This window comes from Calypte anna, chromosome 3 (assembly GCF_003957555.1).
Source record: "Calypte anna isolate BGI_N300 chromosome 3, bCalAnn1_v1.p, whole genome shotgun sequence".
Lineage (NCBI taxonomy): Eukaryota > Metazoa > Chordata > Aves > Apodiformes > Trochilidae > Calypte > Calypte anna.
In genome coordinates this window covers 33,373,058-33,398,908 of record NC_044246.1, presented here as the reverse complement: position 1 = coordinate 33,398,908, position 25,851 = coordinate 33,373,058, and the positions used below count along the sequence as shown (strand labels likewise).

The 25,851-nt window shown below is 38.5% G+C and overlaps 1 protein-coding gene across 1 annotated transcript in view; it reads left to right on the top strand.

Moving 5' to 3' along the window:
- UTRN (utrophin) overlaps positions 1–25,851 on the top strand; it is a 352,138-nt gene that overhangs the window by 229,511 nt on the left and 96,776 nt on the right. Inside the window, exons 53-54 of the mRNA XM_030446581.1 lie at positions 7,716–7,888; positions 13,388–13,544. Of these exons, the coding sequence (XP_030302441.1) occupies positions 7,716–7,888; positions 13,388–13,544 (330 nt within the window). The remainder of the gene's footprint in view (positions 1–7,715; positions 7,889–13,387; positions 13,545–25,851) is intronic.

Here is a 25,851-nt window from a genome sequence, read left to right as displayed (position 1 = left end):
CACAGTGCTTTTGAACAAGTGATTTTTTTTTTTTTTTTTTTTTTGTGTTCCTGCCTGAAGCTGCATGTCTTGAGTAAACCAGGATGTATTGATTTGCTGTAACCACCTATTGACCTCTGCATCCTTTACATCTGAGCTGTACAAGGGAACACTGTTCTTTTATCTTTTAGTTGTTGTTACTTCTTGTTGTGAGTCACCAAAGGTATATGTATACCCCATGTATTAACAACCCAGTTCATTCACTCTGAAGGTTCTTGCTGCTATTTGTTTTTTCATGTTTCTTAAAACATGAAAAAACCTTCTATTCTCCTTTAGTTTGTATTTTAGAGCCAAACTGTGTATAGTATGACAGTTTTCCTACATTTTTTCCACAACACCTCAATTATGAAGCAACTTCTTTATAGTCTTCTTAATCTTGTTTTACAGATTAAAGTCTGACTTCTATTTTTTCTGAGAGAATTTTAGAGGTGTGTATAAGATTATCTCCCAGTTGATCAGATATTTTTCCTTCCAGAAGCCATGAAATTTTTTTTTTCCTTTACCTCTTTACCTATCACAGAATGTTAGGGGTTGGAAGGAACCTCAAAAGATCATTGGGTCCAACCCCTCTGCCACAGTAGGATAACCTAGAGTAGGGCACACAGGAACAACCTAGTTTTGATTTCATTGTTTCTGCTGATTCACTTTGAAGTAGCCTAAAATCAGGTTACTTTTGGATTTATACTTGATAAAACGTTGGGTTTTAGTTGATTCTTTACAGTACTAAGTTTTTAGATGTATAATTATTCTATTAGTTTTATAATCCTAATTTAGTCTTTCCAAATTATGAGGGTCTTAAGAATGGGTTTGCATTTCATGAAGTTCAGAATCCACTCCTAGAAGCAGTTGCTAGAAAATTTGGTTGTAGTGTGTCACAGGTTGCTGTACTGACCTTTGGTTTTTCTACTATTAATAAAATGGTTCTCGTTATTCAAACTGCCTTTATTCGTGTTGCCATTACCTGGTTATAGTATTTCAATCCGTGTTATGTTATTATTTAAGAAGTGAGAAAAATGCACCAAACTTCAATGCCAAAATGTAACAAGGAGTTGCATTGAAGATGATCTACACTAACAGTGCTTTCCATGTATCAACAGTACATTACTCTCCAGTATTTTAAGTTCCCATTTGTGAATCTTAGTATCTACAAGAGCATTTTGGAAGGAGGCTTTCTAGCATGCATAGGACACTGTTGGTGTTCTGCTCACTTTTAGTATGATTTTGCATGGAGGCTCACTCTGTCAGAATGTGGATCTCTTTGGACTCTAGGATTTGAATATTTCTTCTGTTTGTGATCTGTTTTCATTATAAAATTCCATTTTGATTACCAACAGTAAGTGTAGAGTTTTTGTTGGTTTTTTGTTTTTGTTTTTTTTTTAATTATGACAAAGCTGATCAGGACAATTTTAATGTAAAGCTGTCTTAAATTGTATATTGAATTTCTGGAGCTTATGATCCAACACTGTTATGTCTACAGAACTGCTGCCTTTATAGAAGCTATATTAAGTAGATGTTAATGTAAAATTTAATGAAGCTACTTTATTTTTCTTCTACAAATTCAGAATTTCTCAAATACTGCAGTGTGCTTTCATGTGAAAGTACCAAGTAAGAAGTCATTATTACTAGAAGCAGTGATCCAACATGTATATATGTATATATTTGTTTACCTTCTATAGAATTCTGCAATTTGGTACCCGTCCACCTCAGAGGGCATTTGCATCTGATAATATTGAAAGATCTAGAATGTATAATTTTTTTTATAACAACAAGAAACAAGTTATCTAAGCATGAAACCCGAAATAAACATAATATTTGAATACAATCCTGGAGTAAAGAAAACTCATTATAACCCAGCCTGACACCCATTTTCATTTTATATGCACTAGCACCTCTGAAGTGAATTTAATGCTGTTTTCTTCCTATTTTGCAAGGTTTGTCTTTTTTTTCTGCTAAGGCAGCAGAAAGAAGTCAGTGTGTGTGTGTGTGTGTGTGTGTGAATCAGGATCCAAACTTTGTCTTACAGGACAAACCAAGATATTTTTAAATACAGATTGTAGTTAAGTCTTTGGCATGATGGTTTTACTTCTTCACCCAAATGTGGGGTTTTTTTCCTTCCATAAGTGGTTAATTTAGAAAAGAACTGTATTTGAACATGATTTTAGATACTGTTTCTTTAATAATTGACCTTTTTGCTTCCCTAGGCAGTGGAATAAACTCAGACAGTTTGTGCCAACAGTTGTGCAGTAATGCTGGTCCAGTTTTGCTACTGCTTGGAAAACTTTTCTTGGTGTATTTTCTAAGCACTTTTCTGTAGTTTGTGTAATATGCTTACATAAAATATAAACACAGGCAGCAAAGTACAAATAAAATAAGCGAATGACAACATTTTTATTTCTCTTTCCTTCCAGAGTTTATTTTTTAAATCCTCACCCATGCTGGCTGTGTCAGTATAACCCAGTAGCTGGGATTAATTCTAAAGACAGTTTTGCTATTGATGACTTCATTGGTACTTCATATGACAGCTGGGTGAAATAAAAAGAAATTAAAGGCAGCACGTAACACCCAACACGGCCGTAGGAGAAATGGCTGGAATGGGTTTGTTGGTTTGGTTTTAATTATACATTTTTTGAGTTGCTGGCAACCATTACTGAATCTGGCTGTGGCAGTTGAGTAATGCCTGCTTCTACGGAAAGCATTAATAGCAGCTTAAATAGGCCTTGACGTGTACTCAGCCTTTCCAGCCGGGATGGCTTGGAAGGGAGCGATTTCCTCACAGCCCCCCCGGGGTGTCAGGTTTCCTGCGGGTGGGGAGCGTGGGCTCTTAGGGGAACAATCTCCCCCCGCCCGGCTGGGCCCTGGGTAGGCTTTTTGGAGCACAGGTTGCTTTTACAGCCCCCCAAATGGTTGTTTTTACAGCTCCAAAACCTGTTGAGTGACTGCATAGCCACCTTTCTTTTTGAGGGGAAGGAAAAGGGGGGCGAGTGAAGGTTTTGGGGCCGGGGTTTCTGCAGCCTCAGGGCGGGGTGGGGGGGTTGGGTGGTGGTGGTGGTTTTCCAGCTGGGAGGCCTCCAGGAAGGGGGAGTGAGCTTGGCTTCAGAGCCACACCAGGGCTGCTGGAAGGGAGGATGCTGGTTACAATAATAAACAAATGCTGGGGATAGATGATCGCGTGGCTGTCAGAGCAGGCAAGACCAAAGGAGGACGTCCCCAGCCAAGGTTTTGGAGGTTGCAGCAGGATCCTTTGCTGGAGATTGTTTCTTGGTTTTCTTTTGTTTTGTTTTTTTTCCTTTTGCCTAGAGAGAGGAAATTACTTTCTAGATTTCTTTTAGTGGGCCTTGACTGTTCTGTGATACAGCATCCCCTGGGCAAGGCGAAGCAGGTTGTAGATGGCTTGGCCATAGCTATAGCTTAGCAACCCCAGCCTGCTGGTGGCTGGCTCTGAGGGAGGCAGGGAGAGGAGGGGTGGCCTCCTGTTTCCTAGGCTGAAGGAGCCTTCCTCATCCCATCTTGACTTCTCTGAAAACCCCGTGTCTTGTGCTTTTTATAAACAGAAGTTTCTTTGTCTGGGCATTTTTTTTCTTGTATTTTTTTTTCTTTGGATTTTTTTTCCTTGAATGGAGCAACATGGAAGGACTTGTGCCTTCTCCCCACACTCTGCATCTGTCACACACCAGCGGAGTATGACTTCTCTTGCTTGGGGTCATTGAGACCAAACATTCAGCTTGAGGCCTTCAAGAAGCACTTGGAGCCTGCAGAGCATTGCCACGGTGAGCTGGAGGCAGTCCTGGCCAGGTGAGGCAATAAGGAGATCCCCAGGGCACCATGGGGCCAGGTTAGCCTTGGAAGGAGCATCATCCAGCATCAGCTGCTCATCCCCAGGTGCCCAGACCTGGGAAAGGAGAAGGGACAGGGAGGCTTTGACAATGGTGCTGTGTGAACTGCTCCCAGGGGAATACAGGCCAGGAGAGGGATGCTCACGGGAGCTCTCAGGGAGCTTTGAGAAGGTATAGGTGGAAAAAGAGAGAGAACTTTTCAAGGCTATAGACCTGGCTTGGAGGACATATCGGAAAAATGTAGGCTTCGGGAGACGCTTAATGATGATTGGTCTGAACTTCAGTTTACGTGAGTTGCTGACAAAATTTGAAAAGGTATGATAAACACAGTTTCATGTACTTATGCCTTTGACAAAGATTATGCCTTTGAAATCTATACTATATAAAATGGGCAGGTTGATGTTGAATTTTGTTGAATATTTTCTTAGTCAAATTGGAAGATCTCATGATGGTTTTTATGAGCAGAATTCCAATGAATGCAGAACTTTCTCCATTGGTTCATCTGTTCTTCTTTATTCAAACTAGTTAGTCTTACCAGGACATCTGGTAGCAGTAGTGCTGAGAGGCAGGAGGCTTGGCTTTGCTATCATTGCACTGATTAGTGAGAGACAGGAGACTGTTAAAAATGAGATTGTTTCCTATGAAACCTGGGTTGTATATTTTGACTACTGTTCGCTTGGTTTTGTATTTTTTTTAAAGACATATATATATTTTAGTTATATATATATATATAAATTTCTCCATATGAACTTGCTGTGCCCAAGAAGACCACAGTCTGTAACAGAATATATATTAGTTTATTTACACATTAAGATGAACATAAATCCTGTGGTCAAAAAACAGGAGGGAAGACTGTAAAGCATGATTCATTTGGTTTTGTGTGTTGTTTGGGGTTTTTGTTTGTTTGTTCATTTTCTAAATACAAATCAGCACTGGTTCCAGAGAAGTAGTATAATGCTATATATATACAATAGATTAGTCAATACTATATATTTATAGTATATAGTAATATACATGAACATGAAAGTTTCAGAAAACAAAATTACTTTTAAAAAAACCACTTATTAATGATTTTGGTTAATTTTAATATCATAATAAGCTTGTGTCTTCAGAGGACTAAAAAAACCCCAAGATATCCAAACCAGTCTACAATAAACTCTTGGATTTTCAGTTTCCTACAGTAGCAAATTTTGGAGCTAATGGGCAGATACTCTCCAGTATTCCACCAGCATGAGTCTTCCAAAAGTAACTAATTTTAACAGCAAAAGTATTTGTAGCACCATGTCTTCCCTGTATAAATCACTTACTCCCCTTTTGCTCCCAGCCTGTCATGTGGGCTTCACTCTTCTGATTACTGCTGGTAGACTGTAAAGATTAAGATACATGCTGGGATTCTGAGGTGCTCGATGCTGTGGTTAAGACAGAAGTTTTCAAATCAATGTTTCTAGGTTTTTTTGAACCATACAAGCCCTGGCATTTGCAAACTCCAGACTCTCCCCTGTGATTTTGAATATTTCTGTGTCTTGTCTCATCTCAAAGGAATTCACTGTAGTAATGGTCAACAAAAACTTAGAGGTCTCATAGGGCTCCTGTATTTTTCAGCTTAACGTGTCATTTTGTCGTATATTGTCCTGAAATTTGTAACATGGGGTAGAAGGATGCTTTAATGCTGGAGAAGAAAGTTAAAATTTTAGTTTGTGAACTTCAACCACAAAATCTGTGCTTATATAGCAAGTTTTTCTTTTTAGCAAGTTCCTGTCCTCCTCCCCTGCTTCATCTCTCTCTCTTGCAATTCCCCACACACCCATCCTGTTCTTCCTAACAGAGGAGTTTGCTGGCAGGAGAAACAGCATTATGACAGTGATCCTAGCTAGCACTCTACTTTCAGCTTTGTGAATTCATGAATCTATGTTCTACGGGGAGAATTACATGTGCAGTTACTGGGGTCATAATGCAGAAGCCAGATGGCATTGACAGAAGCTTGCACGGCACTCCCTTCATATGCAAAACCAGACTCACATTACACTGGAGTGGGCAGGGCTGCTTTGGCTTTGTTCAGCCACAGTTGTGTGACTGCTGGCATTAGTATTAACAGATTTATGATTCTCCTCAGATGCTGAGTCAATGCCATGACTCAATGGAGACACAGAGGTTGTCAAAGGCAGGCTGGCATTCTCAGCCTTTTTAAATGCATCATCATTCATGCAATGGGATGAATCCTTACCCACACCATATGTCACCTTTTAAGTTATTATCCATTTTAGGTTTAAGTGCAAGTCAAGATAGCTCTTTGGAAGCTTGAAGTGTTCTGTGCAAATTGGTAGTAAAAGCGTTTGAAAATTAGATGTGGTTTTTCCCCCCAAAAGTTGTTTTTCCTCCTGAAATACCCGAGACCTTAAGTAGCAATTATATATCTGTTATATCTAAAGCCAGCTGCTATTGTGAATCAGACCTCTTTGATCTTATACTATAGTCACAGTGGCTATAATGAATACCCACTGTGGCCTATGTATGACACTTAAAAAGATTTAATGTCTGTCTTTATACACACTTATGCTACTGCTGAGTTTATGATAGTGACAGTTCTGCCCAGGGGTTTTGCCCCTACTTCTCCAGCTGTATCATTACCTCTTTTTTATTTCCTCCCTAACTGAAAAAAGCTTTCATGTTGTCTCAGATTCATAGCTGCTTTTCCACTGTATCCAGCCATCATTTGTAGATGTGCAAGCAGCTGTTCAAACGTTTAGGACTACATCTTGAGGGTGGGGGGTATAAGAGCTCCTTCCTTTCCTGCTTCTGGGATTGGATGGAGGTTACTGAGGAGCTATCTGGATGAATAGAAACCTTAAAGGGTTTTCCGTTACTGAATTTCTTACTTTGCAAAATAATTTTAGTTACATCTGCATTGAGTTCCTGTCACAATCTTCACTGATTAATCCCATTGAGACAGCCAGAACACCTCCTGGCTCTCCATACAGTTAAATTGCTCTATTGGAGTATATCTAGATGCATGGATGCTAGGAAGCATTGGTGGTGGTGCAGGAACTTTTGTTTGATCTTACAATGTTTTAAAAGTAATACTTTGCTTGGTTAGATGAAGACAACATCTGTAATGTGTTTCTTGAGGCAGATGGTAGATCAGAGAATAAAGTATGTTTAATTTGTAAGGGAAGGGGAAATGAGTAAGCTGAATTGAAATCTTAAGCACTTTTTTTTCTTTTTGGTATTTCTATGAATTTTAGATTATAATGCATCCTGCTGTTTTGTATCTATCTCCACATATTGCAGGCCATGGTGTACTGCCATCTGTAAAAATGGGCTTGTGGTAACTGTAGTCATAAGAATGTAGTTTTTAGTTAAAAGCTTTAATTTCATATGATCTAAAGCACTAGACAGACTTTGAATTTTACTGGGCTGTGTGAGGTTTGTGCAGTAAGAGTAAAAGACAACATAGCTAAGTCTGAATCTTTTTTATTTCTGAGCGGGAAATGCTTTTTAGTGCATTTGGAAATGCTGCACTGTGTGAAATGCATGGAAGAACAGTAGACAATTAGCTACCTTAAGTGCTACAAAAACATGAAAAGAGCTTAGTATTTATAGTCCTAAGTCCTGTTTCACAGTCAAGGATGACTTTCAAACTCATTTTCTCACACTTAAGAAAACTTGACATTTCATAAAGCCGTTAATAGGGTTGCAGGTTTTCCCCTATGGATCTATTTTCAGAGTCACTCACAGAAGTGAGACCAATGTGCTCTGTTGTAGTGCTCAGGAGTACTAATGAGAACAAGCTCTCCCTTTATTCAGAGAATTAAGATGTTTGCACTTTTCTTGCTGATATTTCAGGACATCCAAGCTGAGATTGATGCTCACAATGACATCTTTAAAAGCATTGATGGAAACCGACAGAAGATGGTGAAAGCCCTGGGAAATTCTGAGGAAGCTGCCCTGCTCCAGCACCGGCTTGATGACATGAACCAGCGCTGGAATGACCTGAGGGCAAAGTCAGCTAACATCAGGTAAGGAATGGAAAAGCCAGGGCTCAATTGTTGTCTTGTAAACAGCTAGAGAAGTATCACCACGGTACTGAATTGAAATCTTCATTTTCTTCCATAAAGGACCCCTGAACCCACAATAAAACTTGGAGCACTTGCTCATCATGCAGGCCAGCTACTTATTCTCTCTCCAGAGCTGTGCAGTTGTAACTTGTCAATCCATACTAAATTTTCCAGAATATATTTTCAATCTCTCTGTACTGTAAATTGATAATAATGTCAATGACAAAATTCTGTGGATCAGGGGTTTACTTTTTCTTCTGTGTTTACCACGGAAATGACGGATTTGGTAAGACTTGCATCTTAAGTGACTTGATCCATATTGGTAGCAACATTTTTTAATTTCTGCTGTTCAATTAAGATATGTTTTAAAATACATATTGATCAAGGAATACCTTTTTTAACTTTTTGACCCAACTAATGCTCTGACAGTCCAAGTGTAGTAATTGTTAAAATACTTTTGTCATTTTGGCAGCTAATATTACCGTATTCATTAATGTGAATAAAATTCTGCATTAAAATTAATTAAACAGAAAAGAATTTCAAGAGTTTTTGTTTGCAACTGCTTGATTCTTGATTAAAGGAAACTCTTCTTTTAAATAGAACAGAGCAGTGTTAAATATTCATATATATTTTCCGAAAGCTAGAAAAATGTTGAGGGTGGAATTCAGGCACAAGAGTTTGACAGAGTGAGACAAAAAAGAAAACATGCAATTTACTTTTTATCTCCACAAGTCCTATCACTGCTGAACAGTTAAGTGAAATGGGTAAATCAGCTCCATGAAAGCCCATAGGCAGAACCAATCAGAGGAACCAAGCAGTTCAGTTGGGGGAGCTTTCAGAGTCTGTCCACACCACACAAGTAGTTTAATGCAAGAGCAATTAAACCTGAGCCACCATGAGCTCTACTCATAAATATGTCAATGTGAGGTAAAGGTGAAAACATGCTTATAAGATAACTTGGCAACTGTGGAGTTCCAGCAAGAGCAATTCAGTAGCTTTGCCTATCCTGAGGTTCATTGTAATTTGACAGAAACTGATGGCCAAAAAGGAAGGGGGTTTAAGTAATTTACCCCAGCCAGCTGTGAGTTCTGAAGCAGTAATGCCAAGACAGCAGTTGTGTGCTGAATGCTTAGAAAAGTTGGAATACCTGCTCTTCTGAATACAGATACATCTTTATACTCCTGCATAAGTATGGCATGTGCATCCCACTGGGCAGCATTAATGTTTGTGTTGCTCTGCTGGTAGCTGCAATGCTGCAGAGCTACAAGTAGAAAATAGACAAGAGAAGAGTATACTGGAGTAAATAAAAGGCAAATAAGTTAACCTTTTAAATTAACCTTTTACATCTTAGTTGCCACTGAAAAGAGCATTGCATTTCTAAGCTCATGTATTTTACTCTGTTCTTTTTAGTTCACTTTTCTAACTTGTAAAGCCTTCACAAGGAAATTACAAACCAAAGGACTGACACAAAGTCAGTGTGGTGATCTAGCTGTTTGCCTTCAGGTTTTGCTTTCTTGATGTACCTTATTTCAAGGATGAATTGGAAAGCAAAACCGTATGAAGAGTGTTGTGAGAACAACACTCTGTTAGATGCTAAGACTGATGATTGAGAAGTCTGATTGTTTGATTATGGCTTTTAGCTTGGGATAGTGCTTCTAAATGAAGGTTTCTGTAAATTTTTTAGAATATTTTCAGCTATGTGTACTTTTTCATTATGTTGATTTTTAGTTGCTGAAAGTATTGCTCCCCTTTAGGCATAGTATTACTATCAGTCCAGAGCTGATGATGCTAGTTAACTGTGTTGACATTACTACCTTGCTACTGTAACCTAAGGGAGTTCCAAACAGGAAAAGCAGTTCCCTTGTGACATATTTTTGAATGCATGGAAACTAATTAGTGCTGTACTTGTAGTGATCGTGACACCACCTGAGAGAACTATTCCTCTCCTTGAAATTACTTGTAGACTTATTCATACTTTTCTTTTTCTCTGGTACCTTATTCCTAGGAAGAAAGCAAAACTGCAGATTTGTGCAGGGCTGCATTTTAAAGCCAAATGTTCAGAAGAAATTTTTTCCTTCTAGGGCAGGGGATGTGACTGTGTAAGTTTGTGGGGAATGACAGAGGTGGAAGTATAGGAGAAACAGAGAAGGATTATCTATATTTAGACCACTCACCAATCTTTATCTTCCTTGTGTTGCCTTGTTGCTTAGCAGGGAAAGTGCTACCTCCATTAGCAGAAATAAAAGCTGAGGGGGTCTCCAGCTGTGAAAAAAGCTTCTAGGGGTCAGCAGAAGGGGAATTATGTCAGAGTTCCTGCCCTTCTGGATGATTTTATTTGGCCTGGGTGGAGTGGGGCTGCGGTCAGCCTGGTCAGCTGGATAGGATCATCTGTTCAGGGTCAAACAGGATTCCCTTAGGAGTGCTTCTGAATACCAGGTGTCTGATGCTGGGGAATATTGCCCCAACCAGTGCTCAAAACCTAATGATCATCCATAACTGACCTGTCTTTTTATCCGAGCAGGTTCTTATGCCACTTTCTGGCCTGGCAAATCCTTGGGGATTACTAGTTCATTTGTCACATGAGCACAAACACCTGAAGCTTTGTTTGCAGGTGGTGTGTTAGTAGCAGTACCAGTTCCAAAACAAGGGTCAGAAATCCTGTCCTTGAAAGCAAAGGAGCCCAAGAAACATTTCAGAACTTCAGCATAGTTTATAGTTCTCTGTGATTATGGCTTTATGACAGATGTAAATGTTATACACTGTAGACTGCAATGCAAATTGGAGCATATTTGGTTCCCTTGATCCTTTTCAGCATTTGCTTTTAATGGGGTTTCCTAACTCGTGTCTGCTCCCCAGGAGAATTGCATACTTGTGTCCACTCTACACCTGCTGCTGCATCTCACTTTATTTTCAATATTGCCTCTGACAAGATTAAAAGGGTAACATTCAGGAAAATCCAGATTGATGTGATATGTTTCCCCTGTGTACTTTTTTCTCCCTTAATGTCTTTCTGACCTTTCAAGAGAGAGATTAGCTAATTTTGTTCAGAGAAGAATTTTATTGCCTGTGTTAGTATAGCCTGTTTCGTACCCACCCCTTATTGCTGACCCCCCCAAGTTTAACTTATATTGACATTACCATGTACTGGTGATATTCTGCATGATGATGATAACCTGGCATGCACACAGGTATCATTAGTGGTAAATTACAACGCATTTAATCTTGTATCCTATGCTACAAAATTAGCATTAATATCAAATTAAGTTTTTCGCTTATTAATATTATTGCACTCTATGTTAAATTAATAGTGAGACATCCTTAAACTGCCCTTTAACTAGTTGCAGGGTTCCCCCCTGCCCCTTTAAAAAACTCCAATTCATTTTGTATATAACATTTCCACCACCTAAGTAGAGCAGAATCTTGAAGCCTCAGAGAGTGCCAGTTTTTAGAGGCAAGATCTGCTTAAATGTGCTAGATACAGTAAGAAATGACAATGAATAGAGATTTCACCATCAAATGTATGGAAGGCTGTAGATCTGAACATTTTAAATGTGGTTGCTTCTAGAAATTCATAAAGATGTTGTTTTCTTGTAACAATCTGTGAATCTAAAAGCAGAACTTTAAGTTCACATGGGGGCTGTCTTGGCATAGATGAGAGGACAGTGTCTTTCCTCTGCCTGATTAATACTCACTTCCAGTAAGGAGGGCAGATTCTGAGTACCTTGCACCTGAGGGTACCATACACACAATGCTTTGCAGGTTGGTATTTGTGAGGACATTTTTGATGGGATGTCAAGCTAATTGTGAAGAAGATAAAGGTATAGGTGTTATGTTGTCCCCCCTGTGCTGTTGGGAGTGTGCCCCTGTGTACAGCTTGGGGTTCGGGGAGCATCTGTGGCAAATGCTTCAGCAGGTACCTTGCGCACTAATTTGCTGTAGAGTCAGTGCCATCTGCACAGGAAGAACAAGCTGGTTGCCTTGAAAGTAGCCCTGGTTAGTGACTATTCAAGTGAAAAGATTCTAGGAGAGCCTAGACAGTACATTTCACTCAGGAGCTGTTGGTCTGAGAGCCAAGGATGTTCTTGCCCTGCACTTGTATACCTATAAATACAATAGCTTCCTTGCAATTCACTGCAGGCAGGATGCTGGCTTAGCTGTTTAGGCCTGGGCTACAAGCAGTTGATTTGAATTCAGTGTCAAGAGAAACTTACCAGTAAGACTAATAAGGGATGATAGAAACTGGCATGCACAAAAGTATAGGCAGTAAAAAGTCACTTCTAGCAAGTACTTTGATTTTTTTCCCCACCAAATTGTAACGTAAGTGGTTTCCTGAATGGAAGGAAGGAGAATAGGTTACACTCTTACTGACTTCTTTTTTTTTGTTCATCTATCTATACCCAAACCTGAGCTTGCCTTCAAATTAACTTGGCAGCGCATCACCCCTTCAATCCAATTATTGTCCTATTTGTCCCAAACACTGACTCAGATGCCATTTGAAAAGATAATATGAGAAAGGCTAGGTGAAAGTTCAAGATAGAAGTTACAGTGAATCAGAAAAAAGATAAAAACCCAGGCACAAAATAGGAAAGAGAAAAGGTAGGAAACAATTGTAAAGTTGACCTCATTCATCTGTCAGAAGTGAGGCAGCAAGGTACAAAGCTGGTGTCAAACTACACTGGAAAGGTCTTAGCTCTACTCCATCCCAGGTGTGGAGAAATAAATTGTTCTTTATTGGTGTAAACTAAGTACATACTCATTTCACATGGATCCATAGCACAGAAAAACTGCAGTAAAAGAGTTTTCTTTCTCTCCCCATCTCTATTGAAGATTTCCCTGCAGTTGTGTAAGTACTGCAGGGAGATGCTACCAAGTCTAGGTAGTTTTGAAAATTATTATAGAAAAGGATAATGTGGAATTGGGCTTTTTATCATTTAAACTGTGGGGCAGATTCACTGTGTTAATTCTCCAGTAACTCATAAGTGACTAAAGATGATGTATTAAATAATGTGTGCCACTGATATGTTCAGTAGCACAGGCTACTATTGTTGATCACTGCTGGGAGAAGTTGTTGCTTTTCCTGCTGGCAAGTCAAGATCCTGGAATGGAAAAGTTCAGTTTTGTAGTGATTTAGCTCAGAAAACAATGCTTGTACTTTATGCTTTATGATGGTGGAATCACAGCAAAACTCAGCATTTATTTATGTTGCTTAGACATGCAATGTTCAAGGTTTTTGATAAGTTAAAAAATTAAGTAGGTATTTGTGTGTTCCCTCTTTTTTCCTCTGCTTATATTGATTTGATGTGAAAAATGTTTTGCAGTAGAGGCTTTTTAACACAAAGTTGTTTTTCAGTTAAATACTTCAAACATTCCGATCTTAATGATGGACAAATTTTATTAATTTAGTGTATTCCCATGCTTGGTTTAGCCATTCAGGGCTTTAAGGATGCTTTTACTTCACAGGGCTCACTTGGAGGCCAGTGCAGAGAAATGGAACAGATTGCTGACATCCTTGGAAGAGTTAATCAAATGGCTGAATGCAAAAGATGAAGAACTAAAAAAACAAATGCCCATTGGAGGGGATGTTCCAACTTTACAGCAACAGTATGACCACTGCAAAGTAAGTTGCTTGAGTTTTTTTAGAAAAAGACACTACTGGGAATAATAGAATTAAACAAATTGAGTACAGGAGAAATAGTGAACACTTCCTAGTGACACATTTCTAGAAGAAAATTCCAGGTTTCCACCACTTTTGCTGCTCCAGCTTGCCCAGTAAAACACAATTGAGAGACCCTGCGTAAAATTTTATCTAAAGAAATTTCTGATACATATGTTCAGTCAAAATAGTGTTGGTTTTGAATATTTCCTGATGTTTTTGGATTCCTACCAGGCAGAGCTGTTGTTTTAGTGTAAGTAACATTAAGGAAGACATACAAAAGTAAGAACTGCAATCTGTTTACCTCAGTCAAAGAGGTAAAATGGCTTTCTAAATGTTAATAAATTGACCAGTAATAACAGCCCTCTATCCCATGCAGATTTATACTGCACAGATACCTCAAAACTAACTAAAACTTACCTGTGCCTTGTACTGTTGTAACTCTAACACACTATTCCATCTCTCTGATTTTGCTAGTTCTGTTACATTATGTTCCACTCCACCAAAAAAACACAACTCATATCTTTTTTGCTGTGGCATTTAGCGAGGGGAAAAAATTGAATTCATGAAAACACTTAGCAACACAGAAATACTCAGAATATTATGAGGAACTACAGTAAAAGTAGTCTGACATGAGCAGCACTTGTAAGACTTAACTCAAAAATAGAAAAGCATAGAAATAGAAAAGGAAATCTGCATATGTTCCTCCTTAATTTAGTCTTTTAAAGTGAAATTATTAGCATAAGTCAGGATCTTTGTTTCTTGAGAGTTCATTTTTTCCTGTTCTTATCCACTTAAATCATCATGCTCTGTTTGTAGGCACATCTGTTGTAAATGTTTTCTAATGCTCAAATGGTGGATTACTAGTGCCAAAGAGCAATGGAAGGCTGGAGCATATCCAATTATATTTTGAAGAAGGGCAGTGGGAGGTGATAGATCTCTACAGGTCACTTTCTAAGGGCTTGTTCTATCTCATGGTAGATTATAGTATGCACATGTGTGATTGGTTGGCCTTGGCTGCATGCCAAGTGCCTACCAAGCTGCTCCTATGTCTCCTCAGTAGTAGGGGAGAGAAAATAAGGTGGAAAAAAGTCGTGGGTCAAGATAGAGGCAGTTTAATAAAGCAAAAGCAAAGGTTGGTCATGGAAAACAACAGATTTATTCTCTACTTACCATCAGCCAGTGATGTCCAGACACTTCCAGGGCAGTAGGGCCTCAGTATATATAGCTTGTGGTCTACAAGATAAATATCATAATAACTAATAAACACACACACTCACCCTTCTTTCTCTTAGTTTTTGTTACTGAGCAGACTTCATATGATATGGAATATGGGTATGGTATGGAATTGGATATTCTGGGTCAGATGTCCTGGCTGTGTACCCTCCCAAGATCTTGCATACCCCTAGCCTACTTGTGAGGAGGAACTATTTGCAGAGACAGCCATGATGCTATCCCAGCACTGCTTAGCAGTAACCAAAACTCTGGTGTCTTATCAACACCTTTCTAGCTACCAGTACAGAGCACAACAACAGAGGTCTGCTATTGGAAAAAAGGAACACCCTCTCTGCCAGACCCAGTACAGCATCATAATAACAAATCAGCTGCTAGTGCCTCTCCTTTGAAGATCCCAAATTAAATTATAAAAATTGATTTATAAAAATTATAGTTTTTATTCATCATTCCTAAGTGGAAAAATTTAGTAGCAATGACCCCAGATGGCTCATTTTGGTCACTAGTGAACTGCAGTAATGTGAAGGAGAAAAAACTTTTTGTTTGCTTTATTCTTGTGCTTATATTTAAAGAGTGACTGGTTTTGTTATGTATTGAGATTAATATTCTAATATGTGCATTCAGGAGCTTTTAAAGATTATGCTTTCTTTTTTAAAAAGACAATATTCTTGCATTGTCACTGTGAGTATTGGATACAGGTGTCCAGTATTTAACATGAACTGTATTAATGGGCTGTAGCAGCACAAAGTTAGACTGACCTGTGCACCACTTTGGGGTGGCTTGGTCTTTTTGTTAAGAACTGTTTCGGTTGGAAGAGACCATAACAATTAAGTCCAACCCTTAACCCAGGATGGCCAAGTCCACCACTAAACCATGTCTCTAAGCACCATATTTATAGTCTTTTAAATACTTAAGAGATGGTGACTTAACAACTTGCCAGGACAGCCTGTTCCAGTGTCTGACAACCTTTTAAGCAGAGATACATTTCTTGTTCTCCAGTGTAAACCTCCCCTGGTGTGACCTGAGTTAACTTCTTCTTTTCCTGTTGCTTGTTACTAGCGAGAAGAAACCAGCACCCACCTGGTTATACCCTCCTTTCAGGTGGCTGTAGAGAGCAGTAAGGTCTCCCCTCAGCCTCTTCTTCTCCAAACTAAACAACCCCAGTTCCCTCAGCTGATCCTTGTAAGATTTGTGCTCCAGACACTTCCTCAGACAACCAGCTTCACCACCTTCCAGGCTTAGCAACTCCAGTTCTGTCAGCCACTCCTCTTAAGATACTTCTTATATGACAAGAGAATTATTTTCTAAGTTATTTAGGTAGGGATCAAGATATTCCCATATACCATGTGATGATACTGTGCCATACCAAACATGAATTATTATCACATTGTATTTAATTTTCTATCAGTGTTGCTTACCAGTCATTGCCAGAAGAAAGAAGTTGGATCACAGCTGTCCATTGGTTTGATTCTCTGTGGTAGTACTTCACTGTCCTTTCTTAGCAGGAAATGTCCATTCCTCTCAAACTTTAGTTTAATAATAAACTCCACGAAGCAGAAAAGTTGTGTTTTTTCAGGTAGGAAGTGAAAACTGGAGGAAAAACCCAAAACTCATTGGAGGTCCTTTTTTTCTTCATCGCAGTTAAGCGATAGATCGATGTGATTAGGACATTGAATAAAGATGCCCCTGGTTGAGTAACAGAAGTTCTATGTTTAAGTTTATGCATAAGTCTGTCTTAATGTTTTTTTCCTTTCCAAACCTTTATGCCAAATCTGACCTTTCAGCAGATTGTTTGTAGAATACCTTTATGTGGTTCCCACTGTCTGTCACGACTATGCCCTTTGGGGATGTCACTGGTTGGTGTCACTTGCTTTGTGTTTAAGGTGCTTGTTTTAGAATATGTATCTAAGCTGAAAGTTTTCAGTGAGATTTGAAGTTCAATAGTATCAGATAAATACTGCAAGAATATAACATGATTTCTTTCACTCAAAGATAGTACCTTTATTCCGCCTCTCATCGCTGGCTGTCCTTTAAATGTTGCTTGGCCACACTTCAGGTGTTAAACCTTCTGAGCATTTCCATGAAATCCTATTTCTAGGATTTACTTTTAATCAACTACTTTTTTATGATTCCTTGTTGAGCTTCTGCCACACCATGTCAGCTGGGCTTGAAAAGGTTCTCCCCAGGCTTCCCTGATCAAAGGTTGAGTGCCTCTGCTCTCCTATTTCCTTCAGTTTCACATTTTAGTCATGCTTTGAAGTTGTTATCATGCAAATTGTGCAGTTCCATACATCATTTTATCTCCACTTCTCTGTGATCCCCTTGCTTTTATTTCTAGCTTGCTTACCTGTTCTTGTCCTTGATGGTACTTCAAAATTTAAGTGTTGAAATAGCTCAGCTGTGTCAGAAGTGTGCTCATGATAGACTCATCTCCTGCACTTTATTTTTATGGATCCTCAATCCTTCTTGTACAGTACTTTTTACCTCTGGCTATTCAATAATCATTCTCCTTATTAACCTACTTTTCCCTCCTTAACATACAGGAAACAGTGACTTGTTTGCTTCATCTTAGTTGGCACTACTTTTCTTGCTTTTCCCCCCTGTTAGTATCTCCCTCATTCAACACTTGGCTTCAGCAGTGCTAGATAAATAAGTACAGTATTATGTGACAGCTTTGGTCGTCTCACATTGTTTATGTGCTGCTGAGGTCTGTTTGGTCAGGAGGAAAGGAATGGTTTGCAATTTGTTTTTTAAAGTTGTTTTCGTTTTAAATATCTTATCATTCACCTGTGCTTTAAAACCAAACATTGCTTGCAGTTGGGTTAGTCACCTGAATAATCAGTACCACAGATGTAGTCTGTTTTTCAGATTAACAAAACTCCTTCAGGACGTGTTCAAGTATTTATTAATTTTGGACTCTGTTGTTGTTCAGCCAAACTTTCATCATCTGTAGTAGTTCACAGCTATATCACATATTAAATGCTAAGTGCAGATGAGCAATGAGCACATCCTGTCTGGGTGTCTGTGTCTTGCAGAGGGCAGAGCAAGGGGAAGCTTAAGTAAGGGAGTATGAATTTTGTATTTTAATTATTCTCAAAAATTCTTTATATTAGAGAGTGATCTGTGGTGGCAGCCCCAAGAATACTGGAAAATTCATAAACACTTTGGAATGGTGACAGTTAAAAGGCATCTGTATTGATAGCTGAGGCTGCATTCCACAATCCTGAAGTGTAGAAAATTCATCTACACAGGCACTGGCATAGGGAATGGCTTACAGGGAAAAGAGACTGAAGGCAGCTGCCTTTTTAGAATTTATTGTCAGTGCTTCCTCAACAATTCCTCAACTGTTGCCTTACCAGCTCAGGTTTTCACTTTGATTCTGTTCTTTCCCAGTCTTCCTTACAAATATTCATTTAGGACTTAGAAGTATGTGATGCAAATCTTCATCAGCCGCACAGGCCTGCCAAAACCAACAACAACCCAATCCCTCAAAATCCCCAAAGGACTGCCCTTATGTGCATTTCTTACTTTGCTTAAAAAAAAAAGAAGCTACAAACGTGTCATGAGAATTCAGTGGGCTGGTTTTGTGTGTATGAAATACCTAGGGCCACACCTGTGTACAAGTGGATGTGTTGCAGGTACTGACACCTTGTTCTCTGGAGGTGTTCTGAAAGCTCCAAATCTCACTTTTCTGCTGGAAGAGTTCCTGACTGTAGCTTTTGGAAAGTGTGCTTTTGCTAAAACACAAAGACTTCCTAGATGAGATAAATCACTGTGGTTTAGCTTTCTGAGAGAGAACACGACATTTCAAATGAAGCAGAAATGGGTACCTTCTCATATAAATCCTGTTGACATCTGTCTGCATAAATGAAGAACTGTCTAGCAAATGCTAAATAATACATGTGTCTTGGATCACAGATATGCTTAACTTAGCTTCGTTTGAGCTCAGAATGAATTGGCCAAGGTCATTTGAATGCTTGATTGGTAATTATGTGTCTATGGCTAGGTCATTAATATTTCAGTTACTCTTCAAACTTTTTGGAGTTGCTGTCTCTGTATTTCATGGTTCAGATTGGTTTGTTAAAGTAATCAGATACTGAAAGTTGTTAGTATTTCTTTCTGGTTTACTTAGCTATTACCTCTTTATCAAAAGTGTTAGCATAGACAATTGGAAACTGCTTTCTACTTGTCATCCCTCCAGGGTGCCTGTAATTCTATTGTTCTCTTTACTTTTCTTCTTTACAGGAAAAGTCTGTGAGGAAAAAACATTTTTCTGGCTGCCTTGTGCTCTTTCAGTGTGCCTGCCTAACTTGCAAAAATGAGCTTCTACTTAAATTTATTCCTATTTAATTATTCTGAATATTTTTTTCCTTGGATATTTTCTATATTAAAATCCGCTTCCATGTTAGGAATTATTGAATCAAAATATGAATATTATGATATCTGTGCTGCCTTACTCTACGATCTCAATTACAGTCTAGGAAAGGCTTTATTAATTTGATATACATCTCTTCACATAAGACATGAAGCATGCAGAAAAACTGTGCTGCTTAGAGGCAGTCAGATATGTTGCCAAAATATTAGTTTTGGCTGAGATGTGAGCTGTGAGGATGTAAGAAGGAGAATTAAACAGTCTGTGGTTGGAACAGGAAGATCAATGTAACCTCTTGCTTAGAGGAAGAGCTCCAACCTGGTCTTGTGGACCATGGTGTGATTGAAGCAGGAGCTTGAGTGATCTGTACCACACCACTGTGAAGTGGCTCTTCAAAGTAAGAATGTATTTCCAAAAAGCAGTATGTTCTCTCAAGAGAAGGAATATCCTCCCCACAAGTTGATCAGTATTACTAAACAGTTTGAGAGCTCCTTAAGTAAATGTGTAATCTTTAGGAGGTTTTTAAGTACCCTGCATATTTGAAAATCCTGAACATTGATTATTGGTGAAAAAGACTTTTCACAATGATGGCACAATTCAGTAAGCTGTAACTGAAACTCTTTGAGGTGTGTTAAGCAGAAAGAAGTGAAAATTGTTGGTGGGGATATTTTTGTTCCAGGAAAGGAAGAATGTAGTTAATGCTTGAATTAAATGAGAATTCTCAAGTGGACCCATCTGACTTGAAGCCATTGCTCTCTTAAGGGTTTACTCAAACTGATTTGTGTGTTCCATGAATGATTCAGGTGTATATCAATCTGCTCTTCTGGCCTATTTCTACAAAAGAATGATATGTAAACAAAAAGGTGGCATAAAGAATGCAGTTTTAAATTAGGATGTCGTTGCAATGGATTTTTCACTTTGACAAAGGATGTTGCTTCTGGCTTTATTTCGGTTTGCTCCCAGAAGCGTGTTTGTCTTGTGATAAGTCAGGAAAGTTGCAGTGGATCAGTACTTACAATAATAAATACCCTGTATAGTGAAAGAGCAAAATATTCAGTCATTAATGCAGAATAAAGCACAGATTTTTCTAACTGTAGTAAAAACAATTGATACGCACTTCTTTAGTACAATAAATAAAATATTTCTGTGGGGTTGCCTTTTTAATACTATCATCTTATCATAGTTTTTTATCACTATCCACATCTCATGTTGCTCTTTTCTGAGGATACAATGTCTCGTTTGTTTCATCAAAGATTCCTAAATAAACTTTTAAGACCTCAGTGGGTCTTTTACAAACCACTGAATAAAGCAGATTCTTCTTGAAGGTTTGTAGTTGTCCTCAAATATCTTAGAGGACATTCTGACATTGCTGTTGAAGGAAATCAGGCTTACAGTGTAGAAACAACACAATGATCCTCATTTTTCTCTGTCCCATAAAAGACTGAGTCCAGTACCTCTTTCTCTGGTGTCTTCTTGTCTCACATTCCAAAAGGCCACTCTGCTTCCATCCTCATTAGTAGTAGCTATCTACTACTGATGAAATGTCAGAACACTGTGGGATGATATCAAATTTTGTGTTTCCACTTCTGTCCTATCTGTGACCTGACTGTCAAAGGTAAGCCCTGTGCACAGCCAGTGAAAGCAATGGAGTACAAGCACATTGGTGACCCAGTTTTAATCTCTACTCATAATACAGCTGCTGCATTCCTCGAACTGCCCCTCTTGTTCACTTCTCTGTCTTCTTCTATTTCCACAACATCCTTATGGAGGTGGGTTTAATTTTACTGGCTTTTTTTTTTTTTTTTTTTTTTTTTTTGGTTGCAGCTGCATATTGAGCAAATTATTTTAGAGTCCTGCCAATAAAACTTCAAAAATCTTTTTTTCTAGGCTGTAGCTGCCCAGAAAAGTGTTCAGAGATTTCAATTTAGTGTATGCTTTTTAAAGATGGTGTTATGCTGTGTATTACCTAAAACCAAAGGACAGTACATCAACAAATGAGCTCCCATGGTGGGTGTCACGGTTTAACACTGGCCCGGCAATTAAACCGAATAACAGACGCTCTCTATTAATGTCTTTCTCCTCCTTGATAAAGAAAGGAGAGAGAATAAGGGAGAGAGACTTATGGGTCGGAAACTAAACTACACAATTTTAATGAACAGTAATGATAAATAGGAAAAAATTACTAAATATATACAAATATACAGGAAAATGGAAACCACATTCCTCCCTCCTTTCCCCCAATAACTCTCATGTCACCACCGAGGCTGCAGGGCAGCCCTGGGAAAGTCCAGGCTGGACTCCTGGAGTTGGCAGCAGTTGGGAACCGGAGGCAGGAACACACATATATGGGCTGACACGGATCAGGACCACAGGCAGGCGAATGGACGGGATCCTTCCAAGATGCCGGGTGAAGGAAGGGAAGAAGGGAAATCAGGAAATCCAGAAGTCTAGAAATCTGGAAATCCAGAAGTCTGGAAATCTGGAAATCTGGCTCGGCCCTCGTGATGCCTCAAATTTATACTGAGTGTGACGTATATGGGATGGAATACTCTGTTTGGTCAATTCTGGCATCTATCTTGTCTGTTCCTCTCCAAAGGAGGGCTCAGGTGGGACCTCTTTATCCTCCTGGATGGTAAAATGTTTTCCTCAGAGCTGAGCAGTGTCCTTGGCTCTGCATACCAGTCTCTAGCAGTAACTATAAACATCAAGTGTTATCAATCCTAGAAGCACACACTGTCTGAGAAACTTGCTGTTAATTTCAGCAAGTGCAACTACTTACAAGAGACTTAGCTAAAAGCAAAAGTACAAGACAGAAAACCACCTTTATCCTGGCCCAAACCAGGACAGTGGGTAACAGACATGGACTGATACAAGGAAATGAGACAGGGAGGATTTTTCTCTGAATGTAAATATTTTTTTGCTTAGGTTTGTTTTTCCAAAGGCAGAGAGCCAGGAACAAACCCACCAGCACAGCAGCAATGAGCCTGTTTTTCCAGCTGTTGAGAACTGCTTAGAGTGCCACAATAATACAGTTACTGTTGCCACTTTATTTCTTTTTCAGGGTTTTTCATAGCCCATATCATGTAGAACTGAAAACTGTCCTGCTCATACTTTTCTAATCCTGAAGCCAGTTTGAAATGCTTTCAGTATCATCACTGAATCTTCTCGTATCTCCTTTTTCTGTGATCTGTTCTGATAAATTTTTTATTCATACTGTACCTACATGGTGTATATAGGAAAGCTATTCACTTGTCATTCAAGGTATGGAATAGGGCTTGCTGGTATTACTCCAAGTCTTTTAAGAACCTCTTTATGTAACTTTTCCATATTAATTTTGTGCTAGTGCTGGAAAGCTTTATTCTCTGTCATCATGTGTTCTCAAGGACTGATTCTTCCCTGAGTCACTGTTTTGGAGAGAACCAAATGGGAGCTTATCTTTTATGCTGCACTCCATGTTCTTAAATATACAGTAAGAGAGAGACTGCTGCCACTTTAAAATCCTTGAATTTGCAAGCATGGGTAAGAATCACCATTAAAGAATCTGTTTTGTTTTCATTTAAGAACATTTTCATCTAGATCCTTCTTCTTGCTACTGTAGGCAGACTCTTTCGGGGAACAGAATATTTATTCAAGTTTACTCATCAAGTATTGGATACTCAGTCCCTTGTTATTGCATCCAGTGATCCACCCTAGAAACATCAGTAATAAATTGGAAAAAATGTGTTGCCATGGCAGCTGCCCACTTCTGTTTTCATGGAGATTCATAAGGTATAAGGATAGGCTTCAAAACAGGGACCAAATAGGGACCAAAATTCTGCTTTTTCTTCAATTTTTGTTAGTTTTCCCATTTTTGTTTTGTTGAACTTGTCTAAACTTGGAGCTTTCTTTTTAGGAAAACTTGGAAGTTACATTTGTGCTAACACATTTCCACCAAAGTAAGTTTAATGTTATGTTTCAGACACTGTTATACTGGATTTAGGAATCCCACTTGCACACTTTCAGCTGCTTTCACTTTCTGGTCCTTATGTGTACTCTTCAGGCATCTGATCTTTAGTTATTACAGGGAGAAGAAGATCAGGTTTCTTCTTTTCATCAGATTTGGAACCTGAATCTTTGTCTTGTGACTCCTTTTCTAGCATCACTTAAACTATTAACAGTGGTTGTCCACGTCAGAACACATGGGGTACTCTGAGCATCACTAGGAAGTCAGAAATAGAATTCCTCTCTATAATGGAGTGCCTGATCAGCCTGCAATGTCTGCAGTCATTCCTCATCAGGTTACTGAGATCACTGTTTTAAACAACAATTTACTGAATTCTGTGATAGAAAGTACTTGCCTATGTGAGGTGGCTATTCCTTGCTTGTGGGCTTTGGGGTTTTTTGTTTGTTTGTTTGTATTTTGGGTTTGAGGTGGTTTTTTAGGCACCTCTTTCTGGAAGCTGTGTAATGTTGTCCTCACAAGCACCCATTAATTACTGACAAGGTATTTTACATATTTGCTTGCTCTTCTTATATCTTAACTGTCTTGTGGGACATTTTAAAAGCATCATGTACAAACCCGAAGATTTCTTGAAGGTCCTTTCTACCTTATTGTTTCATGATGATGTAACACTTCGTCAGGGCTAGCAGTGAAACAGCTGTTCTGTGGAGTGTTGCAAGTGCTGTATATTAACTGGCCGTGAAACTTCGCAGCCCATCCTGCCAAAAACAGAGTGTGTATGTGCAGTAACTTCTGTGATGTGAGCAGCCTCTTTTGGTTCTGCAGTGAATGAAGATCAGCCTTAACTAGTTTTTGATTGCTGAGAGACCCCCCCACCTCCCATGCAATTGTGCTAATGACAGGTGGCTGTGGTTTGAGCATCCCTACACGTTCTTTCTTTTCAGGAGGGATCAGAGGGGCACACAGCAGGCTGCAGAATACTGCTGGACTTCCAGCCACTGTGGGCTGTTACTTAAATGAGCAAGCATATCCCGTGGTGAAAGACAACATCTTAAAGATCTTCTCAAAGAACTTGATAGCTTCTGATGTTAGTAATTTCTTTGTTTTTTACACTATTATTTTCATATTTTAGGCCTTTTATGGTAAATGAAAATGTAAATGGGGAGAAAAAATGACATGTGCTTATGTTTGATAGTATAATACAAAACCCCCGTGGTGTTTCCCAGTTTCATAATGCTGCTGGCAATTTTGCTTTTGCAAACAAGTGTTTATAGGCTTTAAAGAGAAGAGTAAACTAAAGTCATAAGTCATTAAGCAAATGTTCTGTTACATTTATTTTCAATTTTGTTTGAAGTTGGAATAAGTTTTATACATTCCTTCTGTTGCTAAAGATTTTTTAGTTAAAAAATCCTAATATCGATAATATAATGGATTAAAAAAACAAACACAGAAGACTTCATCTCCCTTGAAGCAGCTAGTTTGCAACTTACATGTTTGAAGAATTTCTAAAATCTAAAGTAAAGTCTCTTGATCAATGAAAGGACTATGATTATGATTTTACAAACAGTCATTAAAAAAGGAATGCTATTATGTATGTATTATTCACTTTGGTGTAAACTAAAATTTTCAGTACCAGCAAATACTTCAGGCATGGAATAAAGTTATTGCTTTTGATGGTATATTTTTCATTAAGCCAGAGAAACAGGATAGGAAGAATTTAGAACTAGCAGTAATTTAAGAGAGTAATAAATGTGATTATTTTAAAGAAATTACTGGAAAAATACATCATTTTATGTTAAATATTACTTCAGGTCATCTTAAAAAAAAAATTCTTTTTTAATACCTTTGCTGTAAGCTTTGTATAATCTATATTCATTCACCTTGAAATCAACTGGAGATGAAGTCAGGTTTTTGTTTGTGGTGGTTTTTTGTTGAGTTTTTTTGTTTGGTTTGGTTCCCTTTTTTGTTTGTTTGTTTGTTTTGTTTGTTTTTTCTTTTGTTTTTTTAGAGAACTGCAATTTGTGCATTTTCTCTTTTGTGGTTCCATCTCCTGTTTGAGTGTTTGAGTGATGAACCTGCCTCAGAGGAAAGGGAAGTTTTTGTAAACAAACAGAACCTCAGATCATAGGAAGCCAGGGAAAAACCCCTCCAGCTGAACAAAATATAGAGAAGGGAATTGTCTATTCATCATAAGGACTGGAGAATTCTATTTCAGTAATTTAAAATTTAAGCTTGTTATGCATTTGACATAATTTAGCTTCAAACAGCTAATGAATTCAAGGTTGAGACCAAAAAACGTTGCTGACAGAACCATTGTTTGGTTACTTGTCAAAAATGCCTGGAGCTAATTTACTCCTGTGAAGTTGATAGGAAATACTGTTTTAATTTTGCTTTTTTGGAGGGCATTTTAAAGCCTGATGATACTCTTTGAAGCTGCTGGAAGAGGAAGACCTGAAGAGGGCTACTCTGAGTGCTACGCAGGTTGCCAGAAGGGAAATTGCAAAAGAATGCAGGATTTGGGTGTTGGTTGTTTTTTTCCAGAGTTTTGAGTGGCAAACTGGAATGTGTTAACATTAACAAATTATAACAAAGTCTGGAATTGATAAAAAGTGAGGGAATGAGGATTAAAAAAAGACAAACTAGGAACAGTTGCGTGCAGGGTTAAAAATCCCTTATATGGACTTCTTGTCTCAGAATAAGGAATATGTTAATAAGAACTTCAAGCG